Here is a 16,161-nt window from a genome sequence, read left to right on the forward strand (position 1 = left end):
CATGGGCATGTGTGTGCCTATCTTACAGATGTTGAAAGAATAGTGTTTTGAATACTTTCATATGATATAACACTGATTTTGTATTAGCAAGCTGTTCTTTGTCTGGACTCTCATTAAGGTTTGCAACTTGGACAAAATTGATATAATTTTAAGGTCAATAGGCGTAGTAAGGCAAAAAACAATTTTTTCATAAAGAGGACTAATTTGTCATGTAAGGACTGTAAGAAAGTAAAGCTGCGATGTATCCAAACTAAAACAGATATTAGATGTTGTGTGCTGTTTCAAATGCAGTAGACTGCCATGAGGGCAGCTTTGGATAATATGCAGAAGTTTTAATGCTTATGCCAGAATATGCTGCTAGACTTTATTTATAAAGAATAATTAATTTTGATTCATTTTATGAAGCCTGGAACCTAACACTCTCAATAATGTTGCACTGTTGTTATGGATACGTTTTGCTTCTAGTTTTTTTCTAAAAAATGCATACATAAGTTATTTTTCTTAATAGTTCTCTTCTATTGCACTATGCACAATAATAGAAATTATTTTGGGTAATATAGGTTAATTTGCGTAATTTCACAAATAAACTGGTGTTACATGCTGTATTTAATTTATTTAAATTTAAATCCTATTTACTTTTTATTTTAATAAAACTTTTCCTTTACACCACCAATTTGCATTTGGATGATTTTAAATAACTTTGGCCGCCATCCTAACCAAGGCCCTCCAAGAGTGTGGTTTTGTAAGGATTGTTCTTGTTACTTAAGACATCCATCTTTCTTTTTATAATTTAGATTTTATCCAGAGCCCTCTACACCAACAAAATGGGAAGAGATCCATCAACGAGTAATGAATGTTTTGAAGACGAGCAGTGCAAGGCAAAGGCTGACATTTGTAAGTGGTGCGAGAATTTGACTCAAGGTTTTAAAAAACCACACCTGGAGACCATATAGCCAATCCAAAGGTCATAAAAAAGAATAGATTAAATGTGGAAAACTAAATGATTGTGAATATCACACATCAATCATTGGCAAAATGGATGGCAAGTCTACTTTCAAACCTGTCTTAATAGAATATGTTGCAGATATCTGACAGCATTTGGCTGACAGATTCCTCCCAAGATTTCTAGTATTATCATTTCTTCCTATGCTGCATAGATAATTCTGATCAAGACAATGTTGAGTGGTATTTTGGCATGGGGGGGTGGGGCAACAGACAAGAAGACTGCCCATATTGACATAAAAAAATTATAACAGTCAATTTTCTGAATGTTGCTGCTGTTAGACCTGAACTACCTTGATCAACAAGATCTCTTCCATTCTGTTCTTTTTCTCCTTGCTATGATGACAGTCAATATCTACTCCAACCACTGATCATCATTCTTTTACCAATCTCCTTTTCCAGGATTTATTCCCTGCTTCCATCACTCATCTGGAAGTTTAATCATTTCTTCCCCAACTCTTACCCTAACTCCTCTGGGAAGTTACATGATAACAGGCTTGTTTCGGACAAGCTGTAAAAGATAGGGAGTTATTTTTTAAGTTGGAATAGATTCAAGAGAAGTTTCAATATTATATTTTCTTGATATTTAAGATTACTTTTTGAAATATTCATCTGCGATATAGGTGTTCTCCAGGTTATGGCAGTTTCTGAGTTCAGTTCATAACCCAGACAGCTCACAACTTAGGAATGCACCTACCAACCAAGTTTGCTCCCACAAAGCAGACGGAATCTACATCACTGAGTTTCCCCAAATGAGTAGGTAATCTGAAAAGGCATTTTAGATCTCATTTTGCCAGTCTTAAAAATAGGGCTGATGATAACAAAATCTAGCCTGAGCCTGTCTCTGGCTAATAATCATATTCTTCTGAAAGATTTTACTGCAAATGAATTTTTAAATGCTATTGATGGTTTCGAGAAATATACTGCTCCTTGTCCGAATGGTGTGTCTTTAGGTAGGATTTGTAAAATAGGGATCGATATGTTAACTAGAATGTATTCTCTTTGGGTTTTATGTGGAAAAATTCCAGTTAGTGCAGCAGCTGGCAAATCCATCCCGGCAGTCTTCAAATGCTCATTCATATGTACGAACTATACATAAATTGCACGTTCAAAACGTAGGGAGTATTGACCATTGTAATTTTCTGATGTTCCTTCTTTGGCAATACTGGAATTTTTTTTATAACATAAAATTTGATAAGCTGGTTAGAGTCAATGATTCTACTCTGGGGAAAATGAACTTGGCCAATTAGCTATACCTTTAGCATGTATATTTGCTTATCTAAGAGCATTGATAATTCTTTATGACTAAACCAGTGAAGCTGATTTGCTGTTGATTATCTTCTTTTCTCACTGTTTTCATGCTGGAGGATTCTACAGCTGACACAGATTATCTTTCGGGTAGAAGATCTGTCTCATCTATTGATTCACTGAATGATACAACAGAACATCTCAGGTACAGCGGACTTGTAAATTTCCAGTTTATTTGTAAGTTCATTTTCAAATTCTGGTGTATTGAAACCCTTCAGATGGTTTCCAGGGAGGGCAAAGTTATTTTAACTAGCTAGGTATTAATGCTGACATATTTAACTGGAGTTATTCAAATCAGTCATTTCCTTATTATCTAGATACCCACTAAAACTTAAGTGTATTTTAAAATGGTTGCCATTAATTAATTAGAGTCAAAGGCAGGAAATTTTTGATGGATAGTGAGGAAATGGCTCTGGTGGTATTCCTAGTTTCATTTTTATTTAGTTCCTGTTTATTTGCCTGAGAAAGGTTTGAATCTCTCAACTAATTTCTATATATCACCTTTTTCAGGGGCTTTCTAAGGGTTAATCTTAATTTTAATTATACTGAAATGAGTTTTAAATTACTCTCTTGGTTCATAATACATGAATGCACAGGATCAGAAAGACAACTTCAGTCATTAGGAAGATGGTGGAGCAACTTATTTCATAACCTGGCTTAAACCCCCTGTGGAAAAACCAGGTTCTGTCAGCTGTCTTGATTTTGGAAATCCACATTACAAGACTAATTGGAAGAATTCCCAAGAAATTTCTTGGCATGTGTTTTTTTTTCCCCTGAATGGCCGTAAGACTTTTTTCACTACCTCACGGCCTCAGTGGCCTAAGTATTGCACGGCTTCTGTTTTCACCCTGAGGAATTCCCTGTTACTTATTAAATATGCAGCCTATGACAAATCTTACAGTTGCTGAAAGTGAAACCACTGTGAAAACATTATATATGGGTCTTGCAATTTTTCCTTTAAAATATTTTCCCTACATAGTAACAAGTTATGTTTTTCTGGAGTGTATTTATTAACTTTAGAATTGATAAATTGTGAGCATTAATTATGAATCCACAATCAGATAATCAATCTTTCTGTCCAAACAGTTCAGCACTCCAGCATAATGCATCTGTACATCTGGGTGATGGTGATTATTGGTCGAATCGTGCTGCTCTTTATAAAGGAAAGTCTCACAGGGCAATTTTTGAAGAAAGTCTGGAAAAGATCTATAGAAATATGTACAAGAAAGCTGCTGAAAACACATGAGGATTATATAGACCAGTATATTTCAGACCGGTCATGACAGAAATGGTGCTTTTTCTTATTCAGTGTGTGAGCATTATAATTGATAAATGTTAATTGATAATTGCTTGTATTATTAGTTTGTTTTGTGTATGCAGCAAAAATTAATGATGCTTGGGTTTTACACCAAAATATTAATATATATTGTGACTTACTACTTGAAGAGTTTGGAAGAACCGATATTTGATAAGATACTTGAAATATACAAAACAAAATAAATACTTAGATCAAAGACAATCTGGTGGGGAAAAAATCTCTGCCTGATATCAAAAAAAATTCACTCAACAGTATGGCACATTGCATTGATTAACCATGTTATGTAAAAGATTGACTGTCAGTAAAAGGCAGAGGTCTGCAATGATGGAATATTGATTTCCAGGAAGTGTAAATGTATTTAAAAGGTCTTAAGTTTTGTATATACTAAACATTATGGACTAATATTTAAATCATTTTAGAATTCACATATATTTACATATTATTAACAGCTTCAAATTATGGATTTTGTTTTGCGTTATTTTTGGTTTTGTAGTTGTTGTTGTAGCAAAGGTATCTTTACCATTATTTTCACTGAATAACTATATATTATTATAAGAGATCTAAGTGTTTATATATGGCTTAATTGGTAAACTTACTGGGCCTACAGAATGCTCATTTTGTGTATGTGGATTGTAATTTCCTTACCTAAATATTGCAAAATATAATGGCGTTTACAGAATTTATTTTTCATGAAGCTTGTTTGTCGTATTTCATCTTATTCCATAATCTTGTTTATTCTTGTCTTCATTTAGTATTCATAAAATATTTAGAGAATTAGTTAAAATGGTGCAAATTTTCCTTCCAGATTTATTGCCTATGAATATTCTTTTCTGTGATTGAACAGCTGGTTGACAAAGGTCTCTTTTAGCTGAGATTTGATGGCAAACAAATTTGGAAAAAGAATATTCTGCAGCACCAAAATTAGTAGATCTGTTTTGCGGGGATTTCTTCTTTGTCGCCAGCAAGCTGTGTTAATTCACTACTGGCCACAATTCTGTCGTTATAATTTCTTGATGTTATTAACATTTAAATTATGGCTAATTTAGAATCTTAAATTATCATTTTTTTTTACTAAATACTATTTTTAATTGTGGGAAGAATGATTTACAGTCTAATAAATGACTCCTGAATATAATGAATATCATTTGACAATGACTTGGATAGGAATTTTCTCAATGTTCTGTTGTGACTTTGGGGAAAAAGAACTATTAAAGGAATTCTGATCTGTTTTAAATAGAGAATAGAATGTTTATGATGCCACCATGTAACTGGTTTGTGAACTAATGCCTTAATGTGAAGTATTTTTATGAAATAAATAAAGGGAAAATGCTAGCAATAAAATAACAAACAGCATTTCTTGCAAGAGATACAGAATTGACCTTTCATGACCTGTTCAGATAAAGGTAATTGACTGAAAATACTAATTCTTCCTGTCACCTTGGATGCTCCCCGAACTCCTGAGCATTTCCAGTATTTTCTATTTTTTATTTCAGATATTCATACTACTTTAATTTTGTTTTGCTAAGAGGTTTTGGACGATAGAAAATTAAGTAACTGATTACATTTAGAGGAACTTGGATTATGTTGGCTGATGGTCTGTTCATTTTATTTGCTCTTTTTATGTTTGTCAGCTGTAAATATCATAACTAACCAAATTTAATTATGATTTCAATTTAGCAAATTCAAATTAGCACAATTAATGTTAATGCCTTTCATAATTGGTTTGCATGAAAAAGCTCATCTGATTTTAAGTGTTTGCATCATGTCTTAGGCACCCTGATTTTACATTAGTGCGAATGGCTTCTCATCGTACTGTGGAGGAGTTTTTTCTATAGAAAACTACAAATTATTTGTTTGTTTCTATAATAATGGAGCCTACATGTAGCAGAAATGCATTGCCTTGTCTTCATACAGTCGGAGCAATTTTAAAATGTCACCATTAAACTGTCTTAAATGTGTTAGTAATAGGAAGTCAACAGCAGAAGTTTATCTCTTGGCCAATTTTGCACTACTGACTTCTCCAAAGTACTTATAATAATGTGTGCAGACTAACTGCCCTATACTAGCATCTGCAGATTTCCTCGTGTTTGCCCTATTATGCAGATGGTTTTGTTTACATTGAGGGGGAAAGGTGGATACTTATCCAAAACTGCATAATGTAGAGAACTCGTTAAAAAGACCTAAAAGACTAATACACCATATACAGTAAAGTTTGCTAAAATTCTTCTATGTAAGGTTTGTGGGTCAGTTTGTCCCACTGCTGCTAGTAAGCAGTTCCTGTATGCATGTGTTTATGCTCATTGTGTACTGATCATGTGATTTTTTTTTTCAATTTTTGGAACAGTCACAGCAGTGGCATCAAAAATATTTGAATGGACACGCCATTACACAGACTCTTTGTGTAAGTGATGGGCATTCTCAAGGGGGTACAATAAGTCATCAAAACAGAAATTCAGTACTGATAGAAAGAGGTGGGCAAAACAATCAGTGTCTTAATTGATGTCCCAAGGACTTGTGACACTAGAACCAATAAATCTGGTTGAGAGTCAGAGTTATACCACATGGATAAAAACTGTGTGGTCCATACTTGATGAGGGACAAATGAAATGAATGCCACAGGGAAATAAGGTCATGGTGTTCATTAGTTTAATGTAATTATAACTTGCACTGTAATTATCCCAAGTCAAAATAATGCAATGTCTTGCTCTACCTGATTATAAGCTGTCTTGATTTGAGCTTTGATTTATTGATATGTGGCCCTCAGGAATATCAGACCTGGATGTGAAATGGATAAGGATCTCTCTTCTTTGCCATTTGCCATGATCCTCCTCTTGCTTCATCCTGCTTTTCTTCCTCCAGTTGTTGTGCAGCACGACTGTTGTGCTGTCATACCAAGGTTGCATGGCATGCTGCAGGTTGTCAAAAAGAATGAAGTCCTCTCTGGAGTGCAGTATAGAGCATCTTTTGACCAATCCAGACAATGGATCCCATCTTGAGGAGCCCTGTGGTATGCTTCAGCAAACACTTGTTGAACATGTGGCAACAGTTTTAATTGCACATTCCAGACTGAGAAACAAGGTTACCAGAGACAGCGTGAGTCCCCGGAGAAGCATCCATCCTTTTGGCTGAAACTGTCAATATGTCAAATGCCTCAGGATGAATGAGTCTTGCAAGCTTTACCAATGAGTGGGTTTAACCACAAGGATTACTTAACAAAATATTAGGAATACTCAGAAGATCAGGCATCATCTATGGACAGAGCAACAGAGTCATCATATCATATTGTTGACCTTTCCAAGCACGCAGTGCATTTTGCATTTTTTAAATTCTTTGTTGTTTGATATATGCTATCAAGACATTCAGAGTGCTAGATTTTTCCAGTTCACATGTGGAGTCCAGAGTGATGAGTGAGGTTTTTTGGAAGCCACAGTATTGGCTGGTTTGTATTGGCTAGTTTGGGTGACCATGATGCCTATTGGAGCCTGCATTTTAGACATTCTCTCTAATTGTGACATTCCACATAAATTAATATTTTTTGCATTTTGTTGTCTACAATGGTACAAACAGGATAAGCTGAATTCAATATTGAACCCTGACACTGTTATCAATTACTGTAGTTTTCCACTCGACTCCCTCTCACACTGACTTACATATTGTAAGTCATCCTTGTAAGTCTCTGTAGCATCCTCATTATTCGAAAGAAACCATATAAGTTTGAAAACCTCATCCTTCTATGGGGCACATTGGAACCTTCAGGACTCAATATTGAATTTAACAATTTGAGATAATTTGCTTTCTCTGTATCAGAAGTGACCAGTTCTATAGTAATTTAATATTTCATCTGAAATATTAACTTATTTTGACTCTCTTCACAGGCACTGTCTGATCTGCTGGGCATTTCCAACATTCTACTTTTGGTTTCAGTTCTCTGCACAGATTTGGCCTGGACCACATAGCTTTTTAATGTTCCTTTTCTCCTTTTCTCATTGCTCATGTGTATCGATCAACAGATGTTGTGTGCGAATCACCACAATGAACCTGACCTCCATAAGACTATGACCATAAGGCATAGGAGCAGAATTAGGCCATTCAGCCCATCGTCTGCTCTGCCATTCCATCATGGCTGATCCCAGATCCCACTCAACCCCATACACTCATCTTCTTGCCATGTCCTTTGATACCCTGATTGATCAGGAAACGATCAACTTCTAACTTAAGTATATGCATGGATTTGATCTCCACCACAGTCTGTGGCAGAGCATTCCACAGATGCTGTGGCTAAAACAATTCTTCCTTACCTCTGTTCTAAAGCATCGTCCCTCAATTTTAAGGTTATGTCCTCTATTATTGGATACCCCCACCACAGGAACATCCTCTCCACATCCACACTATCTAGTCCTTTCAACATTCAGTAGGTTTCAATGAGATCCCCCTGCATTCTTCTAAATTTCAGTGGGTACATTTGAGGAGGGAATTGGAATTGAGACCTTGGGTACCTGGCAGATTTCCAGCTCTCAAGTTTGTGTGTTCACACCTTCATGGCAGATGCAATTTAATGTGGATAAATGTGAGGTTATCCACTTTGGTTGCAAGAACATGAAAACAGATTATTATCTGAATGGTGGCCGATTAGGAAAAGGGGAGGTGCAACGAGACCTGGGTGTCACCGTACACTAGTCATCGAAGGTGGGCATGCAGGTACAGCAGACGGTGAAAAAGGCAAATGGTATGTTGGCATTCATAGCAAAAGGATTTGAGTACAGGAGCAGGGAGGTTCTACTGCAGTTGTACAAGGCCTTAGTGAGACCGCACCTAGAGTATTGTATGCAGTTTTGGTCCCCTAATCTGAGGAAAGACATTCTTGCCATAGAAGGAGTACAAAGAAGATTCACCAGATTGATTCCTGGGATGGCAGGACTTCCACATGAAGAAAGACTGGATCGACTAGGCTTATACTCACTGGAATTTAGAAGATTGAGGGGGGGATCTTATTGAAATGTATAAAATTCTAAATGGATTGGAAAGGCTAGATGCAGGCAGATTGTTTCTGATGTTGGGGAAGTCCAGAACGAGGGGTCACAGTTTAAGGATAAAGGGGAAGCTGTTTAGGACTGAGATGAGGAAAAACTTCTTCACACAGAGTGGTGAATCTGTGGAACTCTCTGCCACAGGAAACAGTTGAGGCCTGTTCATTGGCTATATTTAAGAGAAAGTTAGATATGGCCCTTGTGACTAAAGGGATCAGGGGGTATGGAGAGAAGGCAGGTACAGGGTTTTGAATTGGATGATCAGCCATGATCATACTGAATGATGGTGCAGGCTGAAAGGGCCGAATGGCCTACTCCTGCACCTATTTTCCATGTTTCTATGTTTCAGTCTGCCATGGTGAAAAGTGGTCGTACCCCTCAGAACTCAGAAGACCGATAACAGCCAGAGTTGCTCCCATTAAGGAAGGAAATATTTGTTCCAGTCTCTTTTTCCACCCTCTGGCCAGACCATTTAGCAAAGTCCTGCATGTAAAGTATTCACTGGCACAGCTAATTTGATTTGTAAGACACTCTTGTCTACATGAGGCATTCTCAACTATTCCACTGCTGAAGTGCCAGACAAGCTCCAGCACTGCAATAATACTGTAACATTATAGCAGTGGTGAGAACTCTTTCTCAAGAGTCTCGTCAGATCCTTAATTGTCCCCAACCTAGAAAAGTGTGTTAATTTTTTTTCTTGAAATTCCTGGGCTGTTAGTTGAAAATGGAGAACATTCAGAAAATATATTGTTTAATGAACATTACCTAAGCATTCAAATTTTGGTCCTTCCAGGTGAGGCAACACTTCTCCTGTGAGTCAGCTGGTGTGGTATACTGCGTCCGGTGCTTCTGGTATAGCCTTTTATATATTGGTGAGATCCAACGCAGACTGGGAGACGGTTTCGCTGAACACCTACACTCGTAGAAAGCAGGATCTCCCAGTGGCCACACATTTTAATTCCACGTCCCATTCCCATTCTGATATGTCTATTCATGGCCTCCTCTGCTGTCAAAATAAATCCAAACTCAGGTTGGAGGAACAACAACTTATATACCGGCTGGGTAGCCTCCAACTTGATGGCACGAAAATTGACTTCTCTAACTTCCGTTAATGCCCCTCCTCCCCTTCTTATCCCATCCCTGACATATTTAGTTGTTTGCCTGATCTCCATCTCCCTCTGGTGCTCCCCCCCCCCTTCTTTCTCCTGAGGCCTCCGATCCCATGATCCTTTCCCTTCTCCAGCTCTGTATCACCTTCGCCAATCACCTTTCCAGCTCTTAGCTTTATCCCACCCCCTCCGGTCTCCTATCATTTCACATTTCCCCTCCCCCCACTACTTTCAAATCTCTTACTATCTTTCCTTTCAGTTAGTCCTGACAAAGGGTCTCGGCCCGAAACGTCGACAACGCTTCTCCTTATGGATGCTGCCTGGCCTGCTGTGTTCCACCAGCATTTTGTGTGTGTTGTTTGAATTTCCAGCATCTGCAGATTTCCTCGTGTTTGCTATTCAAATTTTGGTTCCTATTTTGGCTTGTGTTCAAGATACATTTTTCAGTATTGTGTTCAGCACATAGGCAATTTTAACAACACCTCTTTTAGTGATGCGCATTAATTTTGCCTTATTTCATAAAACAGTTTTCAGAATCAGTGCACAGACGTGTGTTGAGAACATTATATGTTTTGAGAACAAATCCTGGCAACGTTGTTATAATTGTATACCTGCACAATGTCCACGAAAGCACAACAGAATCTTCTCCATGTGCATCCTTGTTACAGAATGTGAACAGAATACTTAGAACCCAATCACCATGTATGGCTTGGCTTTCATTAAGTGTATTGGCTGTTTTTTTTTAAGTGATGACTCTACATGCTTGCACTTATGTCATTCACTTCACGTCACTTCACTTTACAGAACCTTGTGGATGTTCAGAGTTCAAAGTAAATTTATTATCAAGGTACATTGTTGTCACTATTTATAACTGTGAGATTAATTTTCTGGGCATTCATAATAAATACAAAGAAACAAAAAAAATCAAGCAACATAAAATAATAATAAAACTTACAAGAAAATAGGGATGATGCCATGCTTTCTATGTAATGGCACTTACATGCTGGACCCAGGATACATCCTCTGAAATGATAAGGCTGAGAAATTTATAGTTGCTGATCTTCTCCACCTCTCATCTCCCCCAATGAGGGCTGGATCATGTACCTCCACTTTCCTCCTGTAGTCAATGATCAACTCTTTGGTCATTGAGAAAGAGTTGTTGTTGAGGCATCCAATCTCCCTCCTATATGTTGATTCATCACCTCCTTTGATTCAGCCATCTACAATGGTGTTGTCAGCAAACTTAAATGTGACATTGGAACTGTGCTTAACCTCACAGTTATAAGTAGAAAGTGAGTATAGCAGGGGGCTGATCACACAGTCTTATGATGTAACTATGCTGATGGTGATTTTGGAGGAGATTGTGTTGCCAATCCGAACGGACTGAGGTCTGCGAGAGAAGAAATTGGATATATAGTTGCACACAGAGGTATTGAGGCCTTGAGGTCTTGGAGCTTAATTGATTAGTTTTGAGGGGATCATAGTACAGAACACTGTCCAGATGTTCCAGGACTGAGTTAAGAGCCAACAAAATGGCACCTGTAGTTGACCTGCTGTGGCGGTAGGCAAAATATAGCAAATTCAAGTTCTTACTTGGGCAGAAATTGATGTTTCATCACCAACTTCTCAAAACGCTTCATCACTGTGAATGTAAGAGCTTACTGGACAATAGTAAGTAGGGAGGTTACCACATTCTTCTTAAGCACTGGAATAATTGAAGACTGCTTGAAGTAGGTGGGTGCATCAGACTGCTGAGAGGTGAAGTTAAAGCTATTGATGAATACTCCAGCTTGTTCATCACCACAGGTCTTTAGTAATCAGTAAGGTACCCCATCTGGGCTGGATGCTTTCCATGGGTTCACCTTCCTGGAAGATGCTCTCACCTCGGCCTCAGAGGCGAATTTCGCTGGGTCATCGGGGGAGTTGGTGAAAGTGCCTCCATGCTTATATGGTCAAAGCGTACATAAAAGGCACTGAGCTAATCTGAGAGTGATATCTTTCACTGATGTCACTTGTTTTCACTTTGTAGGTGGTGATAAGAGTCAAGCCCTGCCACAGCTGGTGAGTATCTGTCAGTGATTCCAAGTTTTGTCTGGAGTTACCACCACATGGGAGATGGCTTCCTAGAGGTCATACCAGGACCTTGTGTATTTTACAAGCAAGAGAAAGTCTACAGATTCTGCAAAGCTGAGCAGATTGCACAAAATGCTGGAGGAACTCAGCAGGCCAGGCAGCATCTATGGAAAAAAGTACAGTCGACATTTTGGGCCAAAACCCTTCGGCAGGACTGGAGAAAAAAAGCTGAGGAGTAGATTCGAAGGACAGGGGAGGGGAGAGAGAAACGCCAGGCAATAGGTGAAACTTGGAGGGGGAGGGATGAAGCAAAGAGCTAGGAAGTTGATTGGTAAAAGAGCCAGAAGGCAATGGAAGAAAGAAAAAGTGGGGGGGGGGAGGAGGTAGAGGAGCACCAGAGGGAGGCAATGGGTGGGCAAAGAGATAATATGAGAGAGGGACAAGGGGATGGGAAATGGTGAAGGGGTGGGGGGGGGGCATTACTGAACGTTTGAGAGATTGATGTTCATGCCATCAGTTTGGAGGCTACCCAAGCAGAATATAAGGTGTTGTTCCTCCAACCTAAGTATGGCCTTATCTCAATGGTGGAGAAGGACATAGATGGACGTATGAGAAAGGGAGTGGAATTAAAATGGGTGGCCACTAGGAGATCCCACTTGTTCTGGCGGACAGAGCGTAGGTGCTCAGTGAAGTGGTCTCCCAATCTATGTCAGGTCTCATCAATAAGGGACACCTCACATGTTCTTGATCTTTTCAAGAATTTCAGGTTTCCTGGCCCCCATCATACTTTTACTATGAATGTCCATTCCCTATATGCCTCCATCTCCTGCCAGGAAGGCCTCAAAGCTTTCTGTTTCTTTCTAGACACCCAGAGCCAACCAGTCCCCATCCCCCCCACCCCCCAGCACCATTTTCCTCTGCCTAGCAGAACTTGTCCTCACTCTCAATAATTTCTCCTTTGGGTCCTCCCACTTTCTTCAAACAAGAGTTGTAGCCATGGGCACTCGCATGGGTCCCAGCTATGCCTGCCTGTTTGTCGGCTACATGGAGCAGTCTATGTTCCAAGCCTACACTGGCGACTGTCCCATATTCTGTTTGGGTAGCCTCCAACCTAATGGCATGAACATAGATTTCTCAAACTTCCTGTAATGCCTCCCTTGCCTCTTCACCATTTCCCATCCCCTCCCCCCACCTTTCAAAGCTACACTTCAGCATTTCTTCTCCATCCCTGACAAAGGGTTTTGGCCCGAAATCTCGACTGTACTCTTTTCCACAGATGTTGCCTGGACAGCTGAGTTCCTCCAGCATTTTGTGTGTGTTTCTTGTGTATTTTACTTGGTCGCCAGACCCAAATATCACTGATCTGGGTCTCAGCAGATTGCAGATCTCTTGTTTCATCTATGGTTTCTCATAGGAGAAGATTCTGAATTATTTTGTGGGACACATTCATCACTCACATACGATTGATTTTATAAAGCCCATGACAACCGTGGCGTATTCGTTCAGTTCCTCTGATGAGTCCTTGAACACATTACAATCCACCCACGCAACGCAATCCTGTAGCCATCTATCAGCCTCCCGCAACCTCCGCTTTGTTGTCCTTATCTCAGGAGTCTTGCTATTAAGCCACTGCCTGTATGCAGGTAAAAAGAGGACAGCCAGGTGGTCAGATTTCCCAAAATGTGGACTAGGGATGGAATGGTAGGTATTCCTAATCATAGTGTAACAGTTTGCTGTCAAACTAGCAAACCAGTAAGTGCTGCAGCTGTGGCTCTGTTTCAAAACAGTTCACCAGCATATCTTTTTTTATTGTTGCTTCATTTCTACCCATGTTATTACCATTATCAAGCCACTCACCTGAGAATTCCAGAGACAAACACAATTGATCAATAGTCTAAATGTTGATTACGAAAACCTTGTGCAGCATTCCAAAACAGAAATGCAAATTCTGCATGATTGCTCTTTATTGCTGGCATGGGAATTTTCTCAGTGGAAAAAAAATCCATGTTGGAGTTTGGGAATTTTTAGCTTACACCAATTAAAATATAAAAAAATCAAGCCCTACTTATAATGCAGCCTCACTTCAGTGCACAAAGACATACAACTAACAGTGTAACTTGGTGGTTGATTGGATTTGATGTTTGATTGGATTTACACTTGATTGATTGTTTTGGACAACAAATGTGAGACTCTTAACCAACTGGCAGTAGACGCATATATGCTCCAGCTTGCTGTAAAGCTGCACTTCAAACAGACTGTTCCTTGGAATGACCTAATGTTGGCATATTGAATGGTCTTCTTTGTTCTCATTTAACATTAAAAATTTCTGCACTGTTGTGAAAGATTGATTGCTTTAAAATCAGTACCATAACTGTAGTCTGATTGTTGATATTTTAGAGATAGCCAGACAATTGGCTACTATTGTACAGAATATATTATATGTTGCTATACAGCAGCTTGTAGTTTATTAACATGATACTAGCAATGCATTTATAAATTCTATGTACATTTTTATGAAATTTCAAAATGATTTATTTAATCAAATTAAAGAGACTTGCTGTTGTGTTATTTGCATACTAAATTTTTATATGACAGCTTTTCACATTTTAGATAAAATATAATGTTGTCAGGAAATAGAGCTTAATTATAAATTTAAGTGTGCATTTGTTAATAAAATCAGTTTTAACTCGGGACCTCCTCTGATATTAATTATTATTTGACTGTATTTATCACAATGGGACATTTTATAATGTATGAATCCACCATTATTTTCTGTTCCAATTTCATACTCAATGGCCTCCATCTCCTAACCCTTTAGCCAAAACCATTTTGGAAGCATCTTTGCCACAAAGATTGAAGTGATTCAAGAAAGAATATCAATACATGCTCAAGGGAAACCTAAAGTGGGCAAAAAAGTACCAGCCTTATTATATTGTTATTTCTTACCCTAACACAATCTGTGTAGATGGATAGAATTCACACCAAGCATGCAGTTTACCTTCAGAACAGATTTCCCCTTTATTACAATCTGATTTCAGCAGGGGAGTCACTCATCCTAGAACAAGTGCTCCCATTCCAAAGTTTTCATTATTCTTAAACTATTTTTGTCTACCCCTTCCCCCCCCCAGTCTGTCTCTACCCCACATGTACTGTATATACAGAGCTGAACCTTCTGCTGTGTCAAATATCACCAACTATGTGCCACGTGAGCCTGCAAGCTTAACTGCCTTGTGTGCTGCATAAGCTGTGTTCAGCTCTGTCTTTTACCCTGCATGTACAATGGCGTGCTCCCATTCTGCAGTTTATGGAGTTGTTCAGCAAGCAAGCAGGCATGAATTTACTATAGTTCAGTTTAGACTGCAGGTTGTGGTTTGGGCTGGTTTGAACTTGTTCCAGACTTTATATCCATGGTACAACTGTGTTGAGTCCTCTGATAAATCTCTGCTCCATGGTCATCCCCTATTCTCTATTACTGAACCACAGAACCAAGAATTCTATATTCCCTACTACACTTTGGATCAATATGCATATACAATCCATGGGCTATATACTGTCTATGACTTGAAAAAAGTCAGAAAGAGCACAGATGTTAAGTCTTATATAGGAGGTTTTTGTCAGTGTATCAACATTTTTGATGAGAAGCATTATTGGTTTTGGTTGCCTGCATCAATTGATCTATTGGCTGGTCTTCAATGCTGCTCAGTGAAGACATTTTTTTTTTAATGAAGATAACATCAGATAGGTAATCTTTCTCTTGAGGAAGATACATCACAGAAAAAGTATTTTTTGAAAAAGTATCAAAAGTTAAATGTTTGTAACGTTGTGTGACCATTTGTCTTTACAGATGATTCAACATGATCTGTAAGTTTACCATTTTTCATCCAAATGGATGTTATTTTTGGTAACTGAAATTTAGTGCTTTAACATTGTCTATAGAATTTTTAAGTCCTGGGGTATAATCTTTACTGCTGAAGTAGTTAAGCTCAGAGAGTTAGTCAAGGAAAGTTTTATGAACTCAAAGTACTTCAAATATGGCTGGTGAAGGTATTGCCTTTTCATTGCCTCTGGAATAAATTCTATTATAACCTTTTGTAAAATCAAGTACATTCATTAATTGTAACTCAAATAATAAAGTTCTTAGAATCATAGAGTTATACAGCACAGGAAAAGGCTGTAGTCTATGCTGATCAATATGCTACATCCAAGATATTTCTATTTACCAGTGTTTGGCCCGTAACCCTCTAAACCTTTTCATTCCATGTACCTGTACAACTATCTTTTAAAAGTTGTATTGTACCACCCTCAACTGTTTCCTCTGGCAACT

General features: G+C 38.3%; 1 protein-coding gene across 4 annotated transcripts in view; it reads left to right on the top strand.

The window, feature by feature from the left end:
• The window catches only part of spata6 (spermatogenesis associated 6), a 76,256-nt gene extending 71,949 nt beyond the window's left edge, over positions 1-4,307 (top strand). For 2 of the 4 annotated variants that reach the window (XM_059984264.1, XM_059984262.1), the window contains exons 11-13: positions 795-894; positions 2,370-2,455; positions 3,397-4,307. In XM_059984264.1, coding sequence (XP_059840247.1) covers positions 795-894; positions 2,370-2,455; positions 3,397-3,556 — 346 coding nt within the window. In that variant the 3' untranslated portion in view covers positions 3,557-4,307. The remainder of the gene's footprint in view (positions 1-794; positions 895-2,369; positions 2,456-3,396) is intronic. The other 2 variants (XM_059984263.1, XM_059984265.1) reach the window with 2 other exon arrangements.
• The last annotated feature ends 11,854 nt before the right edge of the window (positions 4,308-16,161 follow it).

This window comes from Hypanus sabinus, chromosome 11, assembly GCF_030144855.1.
Source record: "Hypanus sabinus isolate sHypSab1 chromosome 11, sHypSab1.hap1, whole genome shotgun sequence".
NCBI lineage: Eukaryota > Metazoa > Chordata > Chondrichthyes > Myliobatiformes > Dasyatidae > Hypanus > Hypanus sabinus.